Source organism: Euleptes europaea, chromosome 4 (assembly GCF_029931775.1).
Source record: "Euleptes europaea isolate rEulEur1 chromosome 4, rEulEur1.hap1, whole genome shotgun sequence".
Classification (NCBI taxonomy): domain Eukaryota; kingdom Metazoa; phylum Chordata; class Lepidosauria; order Squamata; family Sphaerodactylidae; genus Euleptes; species Euleptes europaea.
The window spans coordinates 93,346,956-93,364,660 of record NC_079315.1 but is presented as its reverse complement, the minus strand read 5'-3'; the positions used below and the strand labels follow the sequence as shown (position 1 = coordinate 93,364,660).

The 17,705-nt window shown below is 43.0% G+C and overlaps 1 protein-coding gene across 1 annotated transcript in view; it reads left to right on the top strand.

Annotated features, from left to right (window-relative positions):
• Positions 1–6,667: 6,667 nt before the first annotated feature.
• NLN (neurolysin) overlaps positions 6,668–17,705 on the top strand; it is a 39,095-nt gene continuing 28,057 nt past the window's right edge. Inside the window, exons 1-3 of the mRNA XM_056848145.1 lie at positions 6,668–6,708; positions 14,374–14,630; positions 17,139–17,287. Coding sequence (XP_056704123.1) covers positions 6,668–6,708; positions 14,374–14,630; positions 17,139–17,287 — 447 coding nt within the window. The remainder of the gene's footprint in view (positions 6,709–14,373; positions 14,631–17,138; positions 17,288–17,705) is intronic.

The window sequence follows — 17,705 nt, the reverse complement described above, 5'->3', positions numbered from 1 at the left end:
GTTAAGGTAGGGGAAAGATTGGTGTGCAAGAAGTATAGGTTGCCCTATCTGGGAGGCAGACTCATCATCCATATGCTTGGAGCAAGGAGAAACTATCCTGTAGAAGTCATTGGACCAATGGAATAACACTTTATTTCTCTGTCTGACTAGAGAATTTCCATGGCATGTATCCAGGGAGTCTGCATGATACAGCTTACAAGGGAATCTTTTTAGAGGGGTTCAGGTATTCCTCTATTCTAGATAAGAAAAAGGGACAACTTTAGGACCATTAGGTAGATTATACCGGTCATGTATCTCTATGTATCTCTTGCTTACAATCTGGAGGGAGGTGACCCAGGCAGTGGTCAACAGAAAAATGGATGAGTCTACCAAGATGAGGAAAGGAAGGCCACCAGGCCTGAAAATGTTCTGGTAAAAGAAAGAGGGGCACGGCTCTAAGTAGTAGTTTCCTGAAAAAGCAAGCCTCCAGCAGCCACAGAGATATTGATGGGTAAAATATCTCATAAAGAAAGAAAAAGTGGCACAGAGCCTCTGAGACGAAACTAGTGCCTCCAATTGGGAGTGTTAGAGCATCACAGACTGTTCAAGGAGTTCCTGAACCAAATTTTTCTCTTTTTTCCACACAGAAAGCAGCTCAGATACAGGGTCCTGCTTTACTGCTCTGATGTTGTCGATGTCTAAGAGATACTGAATAGCAATTGGGATGCATTGGTGCCCTCTGGGAAACCAAAATATGGCAATCCCCTGGCCTGTAGAATGGAAGGTCGGTGAGACATAATGTGTAGCTGAACTTGGCAGGACCCACAGTTTCTGTCTAGGCAGGATTGTCTCGGACATGAAGGGGGTACAGAAGCAGACCCAACGTTAGCTGAATGCAGCCAAGGTGTGTGGCCTAGCATAGGTGGTACAGTAGCCTTGATGCACAGGTTCCGTCCTGGTCCACGTGGTATCCTGTCTAGCCCAGTGTTAGTGTTAGTCCTACTTTGTTGGGGTGCACCATGAGATGAAGGGGCTGTCGGAACAAAGCTGCTGTCATACCGTTGGTTGATCTAGCTCAGTATTGTTCACTCTGACTGGCAGTAGTCCTCAGGATCGCAGGAAGACAAAGGTCTGTCTTGCTACCTGAGATTCTTCGACTGGAAACACTAGGGATTCAACCTGAAACCCTCTGTGTGCACGCCACTGCCCTGTCACTGAGTCACAGACCATCCTTATCATAGTAGTCTTGGTCTGGTATCCTTGCTGAAAGACGGAAGCCCTGACCATTAGAGATTAGGTTGCCAAAGCTCTTGTACTAATTGTGAGACCCTCTAAGAGATTTGGGCTTACTGTTAATAGATCTTGCAGTTCCTCACCATTCATGGCCACAAGGACTTAAAGTAGGGTTACAATAGGAGTTTGTCTGTGGTGCATGTAACAGATCTATGGCACTATTGTGGCACAACCTCCACTTGTGTGAGGGGCTTCTTGGAAAAAGAAAGTTGTTTGAGAGGGCAGGAATTGCACTGCCCTTTTATCTCATTTATTTTAAATTTGAGATGGAATTTCCTTGGGTTTGGCCTTGGGACTACTCTCCGCAGTCCAACTAAAGCATTCAACGGCTCTAGGGCACAAGGAGTCTTGTCAATGGCTCTAGGGCACAAGTAATCAATGATTCTGGTAATTGTATTAATAAGTATCTGGTTACTGAGGAATCCCTATCTCTTCTACTGAGGTCACCTCCACCCTGCTCAAGGACTAAACAAAACAAGGAGCTCTACTTTTGGCCATTGTATTCCAGTTTGTAAGGCTGCATAAAGGTACTGATTTTTGCTGATGCAGGAAGTAGCTTGGTCCCATGCCTTATTTGGGACTAGGAAACAGCTCATGGTATTTTCCACCAGAAGGAGGGAGGAGTAGAGGAAGGGGTGGTACATGATACTGATATCTGTTCCAGCTGTGCTCCCTAGAGGTTGCTGGCACTGCACCTGCCTGTAGCGGCATAGATTCCTCCACCTTGCTCTCCAGGGCTGTCTACCAATTTGCAGGTGGGGGCAACTGCAGAAGTGCTGTGAAGCCACCTTTAGCCCTTACGTGTACCTCCTGTGTCTCTGGGATACACGCTGGGCCAGGCTGTGGCCATTGGCAATCAAGTCTCACATTGCTCTCCCTTGTTAGAGAGATTTTCTTGCCAAAAATAAATTGCTTCCTCCCCATCTTGGCTATGCCACCATTTGGATTGGCATCCTGCACTGTTCTCCCCTAACCCGTGTTTTCTACCATACATCCATGGTGGTATCGCTGCCACAGCTGTGTCCAAAGAAAAGTTCTGGTCCTAAGACTTGGTGCAACCTGACTCAAGTGAGATATCTTCTTGGGTTAAATAAAAGCATGGATTCCTTTGGAGGTATAATTTGTTCAGGCTGAGAGACAGTGAGATGAGTTTAGGTTTTCAGTGCATTAAAAACTGCTTGAATCCAGAGGGAAGGGGAGATGTTGCATGGTGTTTGCTTATACTCACTTTTTTATTAGAGTTAAACAAACTCCCAGCACTAAGGAGAAAAGCACTCATTTTCAGGACAGAAGACAATCTGAGATTACTGGTTGTTGGGTTCAAAATCTTCACACATGAATAAAGGTGAGTCTGTATAAAGTCTAATATGAAGCTACATTGGAATTGTGTTGATGATTATATTTATCCTGTTATCCAGAATGTAGTTTAAATCAGTTACATTTTCTTATCATCTGCTGGCTTTTGTGTTTCTGAAGGGTTTTTTTTTCCATTTGCTTCTCTGTCCTAGCACACCCCTCAGTAAAGTTTGGGTTTACTAAATTACCACTGTAGGACAGATAGATGATGTTGAGAGACAACAGATTGGCTAAGACGATCACTAGGTTTATGGAAGAGATGCAATTTCAGCTGGCTCATACCCTATAGTGCAATCCTAAACAGACTTGTGTGTAAGCCGTCAAGTCGCTTCCGACTCATGGCGACCCTATGAATCAATGTTGTACTGGCCGGGCAGGCCGGCGGGGGCCACGACTGCAGCACGGTGCAGAGGGAGCTGAGAGCGGGCGCGACAGGAAGTGGTGGAGGGTACAGAAGCTGAGGCTTCTGCAGCCTGGGAGGCTGCACAGAAACAGTGGGGTCAGCAGTGGTAAGGCAAAGTCTAGGAAGCAGTCCAAGAAGTCAGGCCAGGTCTCTTATGTATCACAGGCAGCAAGAGTCGTCGTTAAGCAGTCCAAGGTCTGGGTCACAGACAAGGCAGTAGGCGTCGTCTTCAAACAGTCCAAGGCCGTTCTCAGGCAAGACAGCAAACAGAGTGGAGCTCAGCTGAAAATGGAATTCAGTACGTTGCTTTCATGCCTAGGCTGACTTTCACCGTTCCTTAAATCTGGCCAGCTATCAGAGTGAGGTTGGTCCTGTCATCACTCACTGTCATTCTCTACAGCTGGAATGCCTCTCCGACTTTGCAGCCCGGCCGATTGTCTTCTTTCATGCAGCAGGGTTCGGAGTTTCTGTCTTCGGTGAACTGTGGGGGAGGACTCTTCTGAGCCTCTGGCTGGCTCTGACAGGCCGGCTTCCAAGGGGGACTGGAATTTCTCAGCCTGGTTAGATGTAGAAGCATCTGACGGCCCCTTTAATTCAGCATCTGGCTCAGAAGGCTCTTCAGCTGCATTCCCGGGAGGGTCAGCTGCAGATGGGATGGCCAACTGCTCCAGTTCTGCATTGGAGGCCTCGGACTTGGGCACAGGGGGGCCCATGACAAATGTCCTCCAAAATGTCTTATCGTTCACAGCCTTGCTCAGGTCTTACAAACTGAGGGCTGTGGCTTCCTTTATAGAGTCAATCTCTCTCATGTTGGGTCCCTCTTTTCCTGCTTCCTTCAACTTTTCCTAGCATTACAGGTTGAGTATTCCTTATCCGGACATCTGATATCCGGACTGATCCAAAAACTGGATCTTTTCAGCCAGCATGCAAGCATTACTCACAAGCCCTCAGCAGTGCCACTGATGGTTCAATGTAAACAAAATTACTAAAAACAATGTTTACAATTACATTCAGGCTATGTGTATAAAGCATATATAAAGCATACACAAAATATAAATGAATGGTGTGTTTAGTCTTGGGTCCCATTCCCAAGATATCTCATTATGTATATGCAAAAATTCCAAAAATATTCCAAAATAAAGAAAGATCCGAAATCTGGATCACTTCTGGTCCCCAGTGAGTCCAGATAAGGGATACTCAATCTGTATTATCTTTTCCAGTGACTCTGGTCTTCTCGCCCTTCTTAACCCAATGACTTCAATGGACAAAGGTGTAATAATGCTTATGATGCACCGTCTGTTGTCATATTACTCAAGCTATTGAATGGTTAAATCCATTCTTCCCCTGTTTTTTTTTTGCCACATTTAGAACAAAGCACAAAAATTACCACTCAGAGTTCAATAGACAAGGAGTTTGACTGTTTGAATAAAAAAACCCCAGCCTGGCAAGTAGTTCAAACTTGGCCACCATATTATAGAAGGTTGCATGGATGCAGCTAGATAAGCTTCAGGCTGGCAACGTTTATTTACACAATATACAGGCACATCAGGTAAAGGGGAAAAAACTAATTCACATTCCCAACATTTACCATCTACTACTGCTGTACAGACAATGTACCACATAACTTTATGTTCAAAATTATTTCAACTTTTCAAAAATTCATTATGCAACTGAACCTAGGAACCTGTACTGCAAACTTAAGAATGACAGGATAATGATCTCCCCCCCTTTAAAAACACCACCTTCTCCTAACATAGCCCTACACCTTAGGATGGAAACTAGAACATAGTGACCTCAATGCAAACTTGTGATTAGTGATATGGTGCTGACTCACAGCTTCATTTGCATTCAGCCTCTTTTCTGAAATTATATAACTTTTTGCCAATATTTCAGTCCAACTTCTCGGGCTGCCACTTTCCTTTACAACACTTTCCCATTTGCATCCTGCAAAAAAGTCCTTTATTGCCAATGCTGAAAATACTAGGAACACGTTTTGTTTGCACAATTCAGCCGATGCCGAACACCCACCGAGCTACAAAAAGCTCTCGAGTAACGGAGAAGATTAAAGCGGTGCCATCTATCAAACATATCACATCTTGTTTTAATGGTGGCAAGAGCCCTCTCGAGGCAAACGCTAGAGAGTAGAGGATGAATCAGAGCATCCCTGCCGTAATATTTTACATTTCCCATACACTGTATTGGGTTATATAACTGGCCTATGCTATAATTTCAAACACCACCGTTGGGGATCGCTTTTTGACAGGCATTCCAGCCAACCCAGATCTAACAGGGAGGAGACCCACCTGACGGGGGGGGGGGGGCGAGGTCCAGCAGGTTCTGGAAAGAGGAGGAAAAGGAGGTCCCTTGACCTCCCAGGCGCCTGGCACGCAACACATAACGCACTGCAACCATTCCAAAACACACACGCGCAGCGAGAAGAGCACCATGAGGTTTTGCCTTGGATTTGTTGCTCTCTAGATGCACATTTCCCCCCATCCAAATCCTCAAAACTCCAAAATGAGCCCCCATGCAGAGTTTTGAGAATGCAGATGGGAAAAAATTGCATCTACACACCTTGGATCTGTTGCTATCTAGATGCACATTCCCCCCCCATCCAAATCCTCAAAACTCTAAAATAAAAACCCCATGCAGTTTTGAGAATGCAGATGGGAAAAAATTGCATCTACACACCTTGGATTTGTTGCTATCTAGACCTGGATGGCCCAGGCTAGCCTGATCTCGTCAGATCTCAGAAGCAAGGCAGGATCAGCCCTGGTTAGTATTCGGATGGGAGACCACCAAGGAAGACCAGGCTTGCTGTGCAGAGGAAGGCACTGGCAAACCACCTCTGTGAGTCTCTTGCCATGAAAACCCCAAAAGGGGTCGCCATAAGTCGGCTGCGACTTGAAGGCACTTTACACACGCACCGATGCACGTTTCCCCCCCCCCATCCAAATCCTCAAAACTCAAAAATAAAAACCCCATGCGGAGTTTTGAGAATGCAGATGGGAAAAATTTGCATCTACACAGCAGCAAATGCAAGGCAAAACCTCCCGTGCGGGAGGTTTTGCCTTGCATTTGCTGCTGTGTAGATGCAAATTTTTCCCATCTGCATTCTCAAAACTCCGCATGGGGGCTCATTTTGGAATTTTGAGGATTTGGATGGGGGGGGGGGGAAACGTGCATCTAGAGAGCAGCAAATCCAAGGCAAAACCTCCCGTGTATAAATGGCCAAAGGAAAGGCGTGGACAGCAGCAGGCGCTGCATCGGAGCAGCCCCAGCTTCCGCGCAGGGCAGAAGGGTCAGCCCGCCGGCCTTACCGTGCAAAGGGAAGAAGGGCGCGAGGGACGCGACGGCTGCCTGCTCCCTTCCCTTCCCTTCCCTTCCCTTCCTCGGCCTGGCCAACTTCTCGCCTCCGAGCCCCTTGCCCGGCTCGCTCCCGCGGCGTTGTTGTCGTCCGTGCGGGAACGGGGGCGGGGGCGAGCCTGTAGGGGGCGCGCGCGCGCAAAAAAGAAACCCCGGCCCTGCCCGGCGGAAGTGGCTCTGCTCCCCCGCGCGCCGCCGGTCCAGCTCCGTCGCGCGCGGCGGGCGGCACGTGGGGGGCGAGCCAGCGGTGGGCTGAGGCCGCTCTCCTCCATGCTGTCCTTGGGCGTCTTGGCGGGCAGAAGCTTGGGCAGGTATGCGCTTCCTTCCTTCCTTCCTTTTTTTTTTTTTAATATTTTTTTTTATTTTTATAACATAAAAAAATACAATAATGATAATAAAAGGAAAATTAAAAAAAAGGGTATCTGTATATACTTATTAATACATCCATGATTATGAAATTATGTAGTTCCTCACCTGAAAGGCACCGGCGGCCGGGAGGAGGGAGGCGAGGCTCGGCGCGCCTGCGGCTCTGCACCGCTGCGGAGGGAAAGCTGCCCGCATCTCTCCTCGGTTGCATACCGCAGCCTCTTTTGTTTGCAAGCACCGGGGGTGGGGGTGGGGGAGGCAGTGATGCCGAGGCTAGGCCCTCCCTTCTGGGTGTAAAAACCACTTCGGGTGTGTCCATTTCTTCCTTCCTCAAAATAGTCATTTGACCCAAGATGGTGAGAAATTTGTGTGTGTGTGTATATATATATATATATATAGAGAGAGAGAGAGAGAGAGAGAGAGAGAGAGAGAGAGAGAGAGAGAGAGAGAGAGAATAGAATATATGTATATGTGTGTATATATATGTATGTATATATGTATGTGTGTGTATATATGTGTGTGTATATATATATATATATGTATGTGTGTATATATGTGTGTGTATGTATATATGTGTGTATATGTATGTATGTGTGTCTATATATATATATGTATGTGTGTATATATATGTGTGTGTGTGTATATGTGTGTGTGTATATGTATGTATATATATTAGAGCCCTGACCTGGATGGCCCAGGCTAGCCTGAGATCTCAGAAGCTAAGCAGGGTCAGCCCTGGTTAGTATTTGCATGGGAGACCACCAAGGAATACCAGGCTTGTTGTGAAGAGGAAGGCATTGGCAAACCACCTCTGTTAGTCTCTTGCCATGACAACCCCAAAAGGGGTCGCCATAAGTCGTCTGCGACTTGACGGCATTTTACACACAGAGAGAGCATTTATGCACGGGAGGTTTCGCCTTGGGTTTGCCGCTCTCTAGATGCACATTTCCACCACCACCCCATCCAAATTATCAAAACCCCGCAATAAGCCCCCATGCAGAATTTTGAGAATTCGGAAGGTGGAGAATGTGCATCTAGAGAGCAGCAAATCCAAGGCAAAACCTCCCATGCATAAATGGCCACTGACTGCTGAGAAAGGAACCTCCACGTTATTCATACCTCTAACCTTTATATGCATGCGCATATCAGATTTAAATGGTTGCCAACCCAAAAATGAGTACTTCGCCCCCTTCCATGCTTCAGCGTACACACAATTTTCTCTTATTTAGATGCAGCAGTTTTACTAAGGCTCTGGTATACAGGATGTGGGGATGGAGAACTACTAGACATGCAAGGAAGCACCTTAGAAATCTTTTAATTGTGATATAAACTTTCGTAGGCAATTGCCTGTACCATTATAATGCAGCATGTTTCCAACAGATGCTTGTGTCCATGGGTTAAGATGATAATAACTGTAAACCTCTGGATTTAATAGATTGACAGAAGCATTGGTTGGGTGATATGTATGGTACGCCTTTTGTAGTTAATTCCTGTAGCGATTAAAGGGGAAATTTGTTTTTGAGAGAGCTCTTTGCAAACTTGGCTGAATCCACGCATCACTCCATATTGCATTGTTGTATTGATGCAATAATTTGCAACTGGACTTTGTCCACATAGAAAAATCCAGCTGTGAATTATTGCTGTAGAGCAACCATAGTGCAACATCTCATGGTGCATGGATGCAGTCTTACAGGGCAATCCTGTAATTGGAGTAATTCTCTTTAGGATTGCAGTGTTAGCCTAGTAAAGTTATTTAGAGAGGCTGATTTCTGTGAAAGAAGCATAGAGTCAATTATACCCAACTATTGCAAATACAAAACTGATGTGTACAATTGACTACTGCGGAATTACTCAACTTTAAGGTTGACAATGAGAAAAATGAAATTGTTCAAGGCTTTCTATTCCTTGGCTCCATCATCAACTAAAAGGGAGACTGCAACCAAGAAATCAGGAGGAGAAAAGGAGCTATGAAGGAGCTAGCAAAGATCCTTAAGTGTAAGGATGTGTCACTGGCAACCAAGATCAAGTTAATTCATGCCATAGTGTTCCCCATTACAATGTGTGGATGTGAAAGTTTGGTAGTGAAGAAAGCTGACAGGAAGAAAGTTGATTCCTTTGAAATGTGGTATTGGAAAAGCGTTTTATGGGTATTGTGGACCACCAGAAAGACAAATAAGTGGGTTCTAGATCAAATCAAGCCTGAACTATCCCTAGAAGCTAAAATTACTAAACTGAGGCTATAGTATGTTGGTCACATTATGGTCACATTATGAGAAGACAAGACTCACTGGAAAAGACAATAACGCTAGGAAAAGTTGAAGGCAGCAGGAAAAGAGGAAGACCCAACATGAGATGGATTGACCCCATAAAGGAAGCCACAGCCCTCAGTTTGCAAGACCTGAGCAAGGCTGTTAAGGATAGGACATTTTGGAGGACATTGATTCATAGGGTCGCCATTAGTTGGAAGTCTTAACGCACTTCCAAGTGTAATCAGTGCTTAATGCACACATGCATCATATTGATTGTATTGATTTACACGGTGTAGTCAGCCTTGAGTCTCAGTGAGAAAGGCGGGTTATAAATACACTCAGTAAATAAAGGGAAGGGATTTTTCTGAATGTCCCTTTCTTTCTGCATCTCCATCAATCTTTTGAAAAACCGCTGCTAAAGATCCGGGTTTCCTGGGAATTGAGTAGGATATGATGTAGGGGACTGTGGTGGGAAGAGGGAAATCAGGGGAGATCACTCATCCCTGCTGTTTTGCAGATTATTCAGAGGTTTACACAAGAATTGGGGAGGGGTGATGTCTGCCAGCTTTGTTCCTGCTACACCAACCTTCTGGTCACCTAACTTTCAGAAACTTTTCAGGGGTGGAGAAAGAAGGGAACACCATTAACAATCCTTCCAGTGAACTCTATTTGCAGGTGTTTGGAGCTTTTTATTATTCCCAATTGCTTTTATTATCTGAAGTGGTTATAATAATAGTTTTATTTATTAAGCAGTTATAGCAAATAGATCTTGTTTATTAACTGAAGTGTAATCATAATATTTATTAACTGCTTACAGCTATAGCAAATAGGTTCTGTACAATGGTAAAGGTTCTATAAAGGGCCAATATAATTCTCCTTGAGAGCCAGCGTGGTGTAGTTGTTAAGACCAGCGGACTCTAATCTGGAGAACCGGGTTCAATTCCCCACTCCTCTACATGAAGCCTGCTGGGTGACCTTGGGCCAGTCACAGTTTTATCAGAACTCTCTCAGCCCTATGTGGAGGGAGGCATTGGCAAACCACCTCCGAACATCTCTTGCCTTGGAAACCCTACATGTCGCCATAAATCAGCTGTGACTTGATGGCGCTTTCCACCATATAATGCTCCCATGCGGTAGCTGCATTCCTCAGGCAGCCATCTGCTTGTGCTGGCCTCACTTAGGATTGTCCATCGTGGTGTAGTAGTTAAAGTGTCAGACTAAGATCTTGGAAACCCAGATACAAATCCCAACGCTGCCATTGAAGCTTGCTGGGTAAACTTGGGTCAGTCACACACTCTCAGCCTAATCTACCTCACAAGCTTGTTATGAGAATAAAATGGAGGAGAGGAGAACGATGTAAGTTGCTTTGGGTCCCCATTGGGGAGAAAGGTGGGATATAAATAAAGTACATAAGAAAGGCCATGCTGGATCAGACCAAGGTCCATCAAGTCACACAGTGGCCAACCAGGTGCCTCTAGGAAGCCCACGAACAAGACAACTTCAGCAGCATTGTCCTGCCTGGTTCCAAAGCACCTAATATAGTAGGTATGCTCCTCTGATGCTGGAGAGAATAGGTATGCATCATGACTAGTAAATAAGTTGTGTTGTAAGTCACCTTTTGTCCACAGCGATAAGTTGGGACGTAAATATTCCACACACACACACACCTTTATTGGCATAATACGTAAATATTTAATTAAAGAAATGAACGCCTACATTCCTATGCGTAGTTCATTTTTCCAATGTATTACATTTTGTTTTAGCGGTGGGATTTTTGATGCTGCTCATTTTAGGAGCTAGTTAAATATATCTGTAAGGTATATTTTAAAATCTTATTACACGAACAACTAACCCATTAATTTCAATGGTGTGCCTACTTAAGAGGAAATGTTGTATATCTGATACACCAGGGGTTGGCACATGCCTTATAGGACAATCTGTAGACATTTAGGGAGTCCCTAAAAAGGTTGCCTCTTAATGAAAATTTAACTTTCATAAGAGGCATAAATAATGCATTGCTACTTGTTTGTACCGAAACTGCTGTCAGCATCTTCAGCATTACTTCTGGCAATCCATATGAACAGTTACCTTTTGGTAGTAGCTGTTGGAGACAGGAGAAAGTTTGTTAATGTTGAGTGTTTGCATATAAATGCTGCTTAGACCACTTAAGATCAGCAAGGGGGAGAGCAGCAGATGAGTTTATAGGATTGTCTCTTCCACATATGTATTCTGGTTAATTACATGACCAAAGGCTGACCCTCCTGTAGAAAATTCCAATGAGGCAGCAGTGTTAGTCTCTTGTTATATTACAAAACAGGAGTCCTGTTGCACTTTAAAGACTAAAGCTATTATGAGCTATTTATTTAATTCATTTATACCCCATTTTATGGTCATGGAGTGTCCTATATTTAATGAACTGAGGGCCAGTTTAACTAATCCTTTATTTAAAAATATGGAAAGGTCCAACGAGGCATCCGGCAGTATGAGGGCGCAGGTGAAATGGTTACTATGAGTCACAGATGATTCTATTACTCTGTATGTGGCAAAATTTATAGGGGCAATAATTAAATGCCAAAAGAATAACGCAAAGTAAAGCACTTTTATTCCTTTATTTTCTCCTCAAGACTATAGCTGTATTAGCTGTACTAGATAGATATACCCCATTTTTCTTCTTAATGGGAACCCAGAGTGGCTTACCTCATTCTCCTTTCCTCCCATTTTATCGTCGCAACAACCCTGTGCGGTAGATTAGTATCAAGTTTCTGTAACAGAGCCGAGATTTGAACCTGGGTCTGCCAGATCCTAGTCTGACACTAACCATTACACCACACTAGCCCTCTTGAAAAAGGGCATGCGTAGCATCTGAATAAATGAACACTGCCTCTTGAAAGCTCATACTGGAATAAATGTTATTAGTCTTTAAGTTGCCACTGGACTTCCATGTCATCTGCAGGAAGCCTTTCTGTGAAGTAGCTTCTCTTCAGAAGTAGCTGTCAGTCCCCCCCCTCCCCAGGTCTTTCTAGTCCAATTGAAAGCCTCAGAGTGTGATCCTGTCTCTCGTTCATCCCTACTGGGCAGGGATAAGAATGCTGCAAAATCCCTTTTATACCACCATAGTAGATTTATGCCAGCCACTGGTGGGTGCTGCTGCTAGCATAATCCCTGATCTGGTGACGTGCTGCTAGTGCAGGGAGAAAATCTGGCCAGAGTTGGAGTGTGACGAGGTGGGGGGGGGGAGATAATGAAGCTCAGTTCATAGTCTGTAATCACTCAGGTTGGTCCCACTCTTGATAATGGCATAAAATTATGCCAATGAAATACGTAAGTAGAACACTCCTGACAACTGTCCTACCGATACTTTTGTCCCCTTGGATATGATTCCAATTATGGCATATCACGGGGGTAAGAGAAGGCAGATCCAACGTGGCATAGTGGTTAGAGTGTTGGACTAGGGTCTGGAAAGTTCAGGTTCAAATCCCCCATCTACCATGGAAGCTTGCTGGGTGGCCTTGGGCCAGTCACATGGTCTCAGGATTAATCTACCTCATATGGTTGTCATGAGGGTAAAATGGCGGAGAGGAGGACAATATAAGGTGCTTTGGGCCCCCATTTGTGAGAAAGGTAGGGTACAAATGAAGCAGATAAACAAATATCAGAATGCATTGCTACGTTTTTATGTGTTCCATTCTTTGCAGTATCACAAACAAACAAGTGCCCAGTTGGGACACTACTAAGAGTGCATAATTTGGGTGAAAATGTGAAACTGGTGAAGCAGCTGTGCAGTTGGCCATGGCTGACTACGGAAAGCATGATGTAAAGACTACAGGCACAAACACACACCAGGAACCCACTCCCCTTCATTTCTGGTCTGGCCTTATCTCTATTTGTGGCAAAAGGGTTACTTGCAGGCTGCATTTGGGCTGCTGTGGGCTTTAGATACTTTGTCAGAGCGTTTGTCTAGGAGGTTGTGACAGCAGGGGTCATTGGCTGCCCTCTAGCCCACTGGACGACAGAGGCCTCTGACACGCAAGGCTCGGGGCTCTTTCCAGCAGTGGGCTTGTGCATTGCAACAGGAAGGGGATGTAGGCTGGACTTCACGATGTCATCGGAGCATCTCTCCCATCACCATGAAGCGATTGGTATATTCCATACAAGGGTACTAGTGTGGTTACCTGGGTTGGCATGGAAGAAGCTTTGGGGTTGCTACATTACCTGTTGATTTTACTGGTATATGTTTTGTTTTGTTTACTTTGAATAAATGATTGTTACTGTTACTAATAATAGTATGCATTGCATTGGACGTTTGCATTGGCCTTTACATCTTGTAGCATTTGACAGTGTTTCTTTTCACTTGCTGTTCTGTTTATTGGAAGACTACTTTGTTAAGGGAATTGTTCACTTGTTTTACTTTCGACTGCACCGTTTGAACTCTTACTGACTTTCAGTGGTTAAGTTCCCAGGGTATGGAGGTTTGCTTTTGAGATCAAATTTCAGCAGCGCTTTGATTTACACAGTGACCTAAATCCTAAAAATGGTTGTCATAAGGATGACTAATTGAAATCTGTGGTTGGAACTCTCTCCAGCCTCATTAGTAGGATGCTGCATTCTGGAGGATCAGATGTGGTTTCATGAGAGCTTCTGTGTTTGTTGAGCCTTTTCCATTTTTTTAAATGGGAAAAGTAAGGGAGCAGTATCTGCTGAAATCTTAGAAGCAAAATTAGCTGTGATAATAAGTATTACAAAAAAAATTCCTCCCTCTCCACCTGGACAGAACCTGTGCAATTTGAAACTACCTTGCCCTGGTTGGTGGCTTTCCTAAATACTTTTTTTCCTTTATTAGCATTGCTCTAGAGCTGTGCCTTTCGCTGTGCTTCCTAGTTTATGCTACCTCTTTTCCTGTATCTATGACATAACCACTGCTAAGATACTTGAAATTTGCAAAGCTCTACCCATGACTAAGGAACCCTGTGGTGCAGAGTGTTAAGCTGCAGTAGTGCAGTCAAAAGCTCTGCTCATGACCTGAGTTCGATCCCGACGGAAGTCGGTTTCAGGTAGCCGAGGTCAGTGAAATGAGTACCCAGCTTGCTGGAGGTAAAGGGAAGATGACTGGGGAAGGCAGTGGCAAACCACCCCGTGAACATAGTCTGCCTTGGAAATGTTGGGGTGTGAGTCACCCCATGGGTCAGGAATGACCTGGTGTTTGCACAGGGGGCCTTTACCTTTACCCATGACTAGCTGTTATCTTCCTGTATTCTCCTTTATTGGCACAACTTCTTGTGTCAGTTCCACTTCTCTCCCCTCTGGACCTTCTGTCATACATCACATTTTTTGTTTTGTTTGTGTGTTTATTTTTAATTGCAGAGCTGGTGGCCCAAGGGTTTTATTTAGAATGACTTTAGGAACAGAGATTACTGCGGGTCTCAAGGCCTCATCCTGTACTGCAGCAGACCGAAATGTGTTGAAATGGGACCTGCAGCCAGACCAGATTAGAACAAAGACTGAAGAGCTTATCAGGAAAACAAAGCAAGTATATGACAGAGTTGGGATGCTTGATATGGAAAAGGTCACTTACGAAAACACTGTAGAAGCTTTAGCAGATATAGAAGTGGAGTATTCAGGTAAGTATGACATGTCTAATATTAGCCTCCATTTGCACCAGAAGGGAAGATATTATAACCTAGACTTGTGTGATCTGATTTTAAGTACAGCTGCTTGGAGCAGAATATATTACTAGCTACAGTTCCATTATGTTGCATAGTATATAATTGGTGTGCAACCAAATATGGCACTTTATGAAAGAAATTTAAATCTTTAAGTTAAAATGTATTGGAGGGTCAGGTGGGGATGCTATAACGCTGTTTGATTGAATTATTTTTATCATTACTTATTGGGAGACCTCAAGGGCACCACTTCCTAATAAAGGCCTTGTCGCAACCAGAACATAGGCTGTTCAGAAATATTTTGATTTATTAACATTATTAATAATTGACAAGTTGATAAAGTCATATAGCATCAGTTATGCAAATTGACTATTGATTCCTTGTTCTGAATTTTGACATAGTTTAGTTCTTTAACTGTAGAAAGTTGCTGACACTTTTATGGGTTAAATTGGAAACTGAATTCTCAGCTCTGTGTATGCATAAAGACTGCTTGGAACATTCTCAGCCCAGTGTATCTGCAATGATGTAGAATTTGGCATCCTGAAGAATGGTACCATTTATCTCCCTTATAAACAGAGAACAGTCTTGAAATGTGGGAAGTACTGGCTGAAGTCTCAGAAAGTGGAAGCAGTTAGACTTAAGCTAAGAGCACTTGGGTGAGGGGAACTTGGGTTCACATCCATGCTTGGCTAGGAAGTTTAGAAGGGCACCTTGTGTCTCTTGGCCTAAACACAATTATATGATAGTTAATATAAAAATAAGTAACCTCATATGTTCTGCATTGAGCCCCTTGGAGGAAGGGCAAGATACTAATGTGATAGATAGTAAATGCAGTTGTTCATACTTTTGATTGTGTTCATTAATTAAATTAGCTATTTTGTGTAAAAGGTCTGAAAATAACTCCCAGTAGGTGGAGATATTTCTCTTTTTCATGATTCTTCATTAGTAGGTGATTCTGCAAATGAATGGTAAGTATCACTGGAGGCGGAATGGACCTTTCAACCAGGGTGGATAAAAAACAATGATTTATTTTTAAAAATAAAAAAATTGATTTTTAAAATTTAAATCCAATTTTTGATAAAAATGTTTTTTGAGGAAAAATCCTATCTATAGTTTTTATTTCGAAACATTAGAGTCTGAAAGTTATTAATCATGAACTAAGGATTAGTTTTTAATTATGTAGCATGAGTCTATATATTCATGCAATGTTTAAAACTTTTGGTAGATGAATTCCATTAATCTATGTCATGCTCTTCCAGAGGTTTCTGTAAGATTTTTTTGGGCAGTTTTTGTATCTAGAAGATATTACAAATGCAGTTAAAACTGTGAATTTGTGTCTGCGGAGATAACATACCTCTTCTTCACAGTAAAAATGTTATAAAATAAACATGCAGAGTTGAGAAAAAGACCTTAATCCCATTGCTCTGTTGCAAATCTATGTACACAGAATCAACCCCTTATCTCCTAAGAGCTAAGTTTCAAGAAGTTTAATAAAATAAAAGATTGATTGGAATGGAATGAAATAGATCTGCAGAAGGAGCTAGGTGTGAGGAGGGAGGGACAAGCAGTAAAAATGATAGTAAAACCTTTTTGAGCAGAATTCTCTGCAAGTATTGGGATCGTTGTGTGTATAGCTTGAGGTTTATCATATTATTCTCTCCTTGGAGGAGAAAACCTATAATGGCAGCGGTCCATAAAAGAGACCAAGTTTGGGACTGTTTTAATGACTCTCCTCTGCCTATGGGTAAAGCAGGCATGCGTGCAAAATACAAACACTGCAAAAAAGAAATTCAAGGCCCGGTGGCCCTAATGAAACAACATCATGAGAAGTGCTGTTTATGTAGAAAACCACGATTTAAATATAGTCTTGCTGACTAATGATTTAAATCGGAAAATCTAGTCTTACTGACTAGTGATTTAAATATTGATTTAATTTGATTTGATTTAAATCAAATCCACCCTGCTTTAAAGGCTAAATGACCAGTCTTGTTCACACTTGGTGACAGTTTGAATGCACCAGTTTCTATTGCTATAATAGAACCACATACTCAAGAAGAATGAACAGCTTTCTTTCAAGATCTGCTTCTTAAAACTTCTGATAGTTTTATTCTAATTCCATTGGTTTCCATATAAAATATTCACCTATTTGTATAAAATCTTCTCCACAAAGGGCGTTTTCTCTAAACTCTTTTATATACCTTCTAATTTTTGTACTTATTTCTGGAAAGATATTTACAGTCTCTCTTTACTAACTATAGCATATTATCAACTTGAGTTTATGTTAACTTGAATTCATAGAAAATATTCAAATTGGTACTAAGGAACTCACTGGTAACAGTTTTGTGTTTTTAAAAAAACGTTCTCTATTTCGTTAATCTTTGGAAAATCTCTTTAACTGGGTCAAGGCTGGCTTATTTGTACTATTATTACCTAGTGCATTTGTAATTCTGTTTTTCTTTATAATAGTGGAAAGAAGCATGTTGGATTTCCCACAGCATGTGTCACCTGACAGAGATGTGCGTGCCGCAAGCACAAACGCTGATAAAAAGCTTTCTCATTTTGATGTTGAGATGAGCATGAGAGAAGATGTGTTCCAAAGGGTTGTCCATTTACAGGTAAGCAGTGAGGAAGATAATTAGCCTTGGATCTTGGTCTGGTCAGCGTCTCGAAAGTAGATCTTCCAGCAATGCTATGTAAGCTGCTGATGGAAGAAAGATTGGGTATAATTGCCATGTATAGTTCTTGTGCATTTATGGAGGATAGGTCCATCAGTTGCAGGTAAACCTCTGATGCCAAATGCTAGAAAACAGCCTCTGTGCCCTGTTTGTTGGCCCTCCAGGGCAAGTGGTTAGCCCCTATGTGAAGGAGGATACTGAATATATGAACCACTGGTCTGATCCACCAGAGCTGTTCTTTTCTTAAGTTCTTACGAATTTGGGGAAATTTGCACACATTTAGATAGTAACATTGTGTTGTATAACTCTCTCACTGAGCAGCATTCATATTATATGTTCAGTGATAGAGCATCGGCTT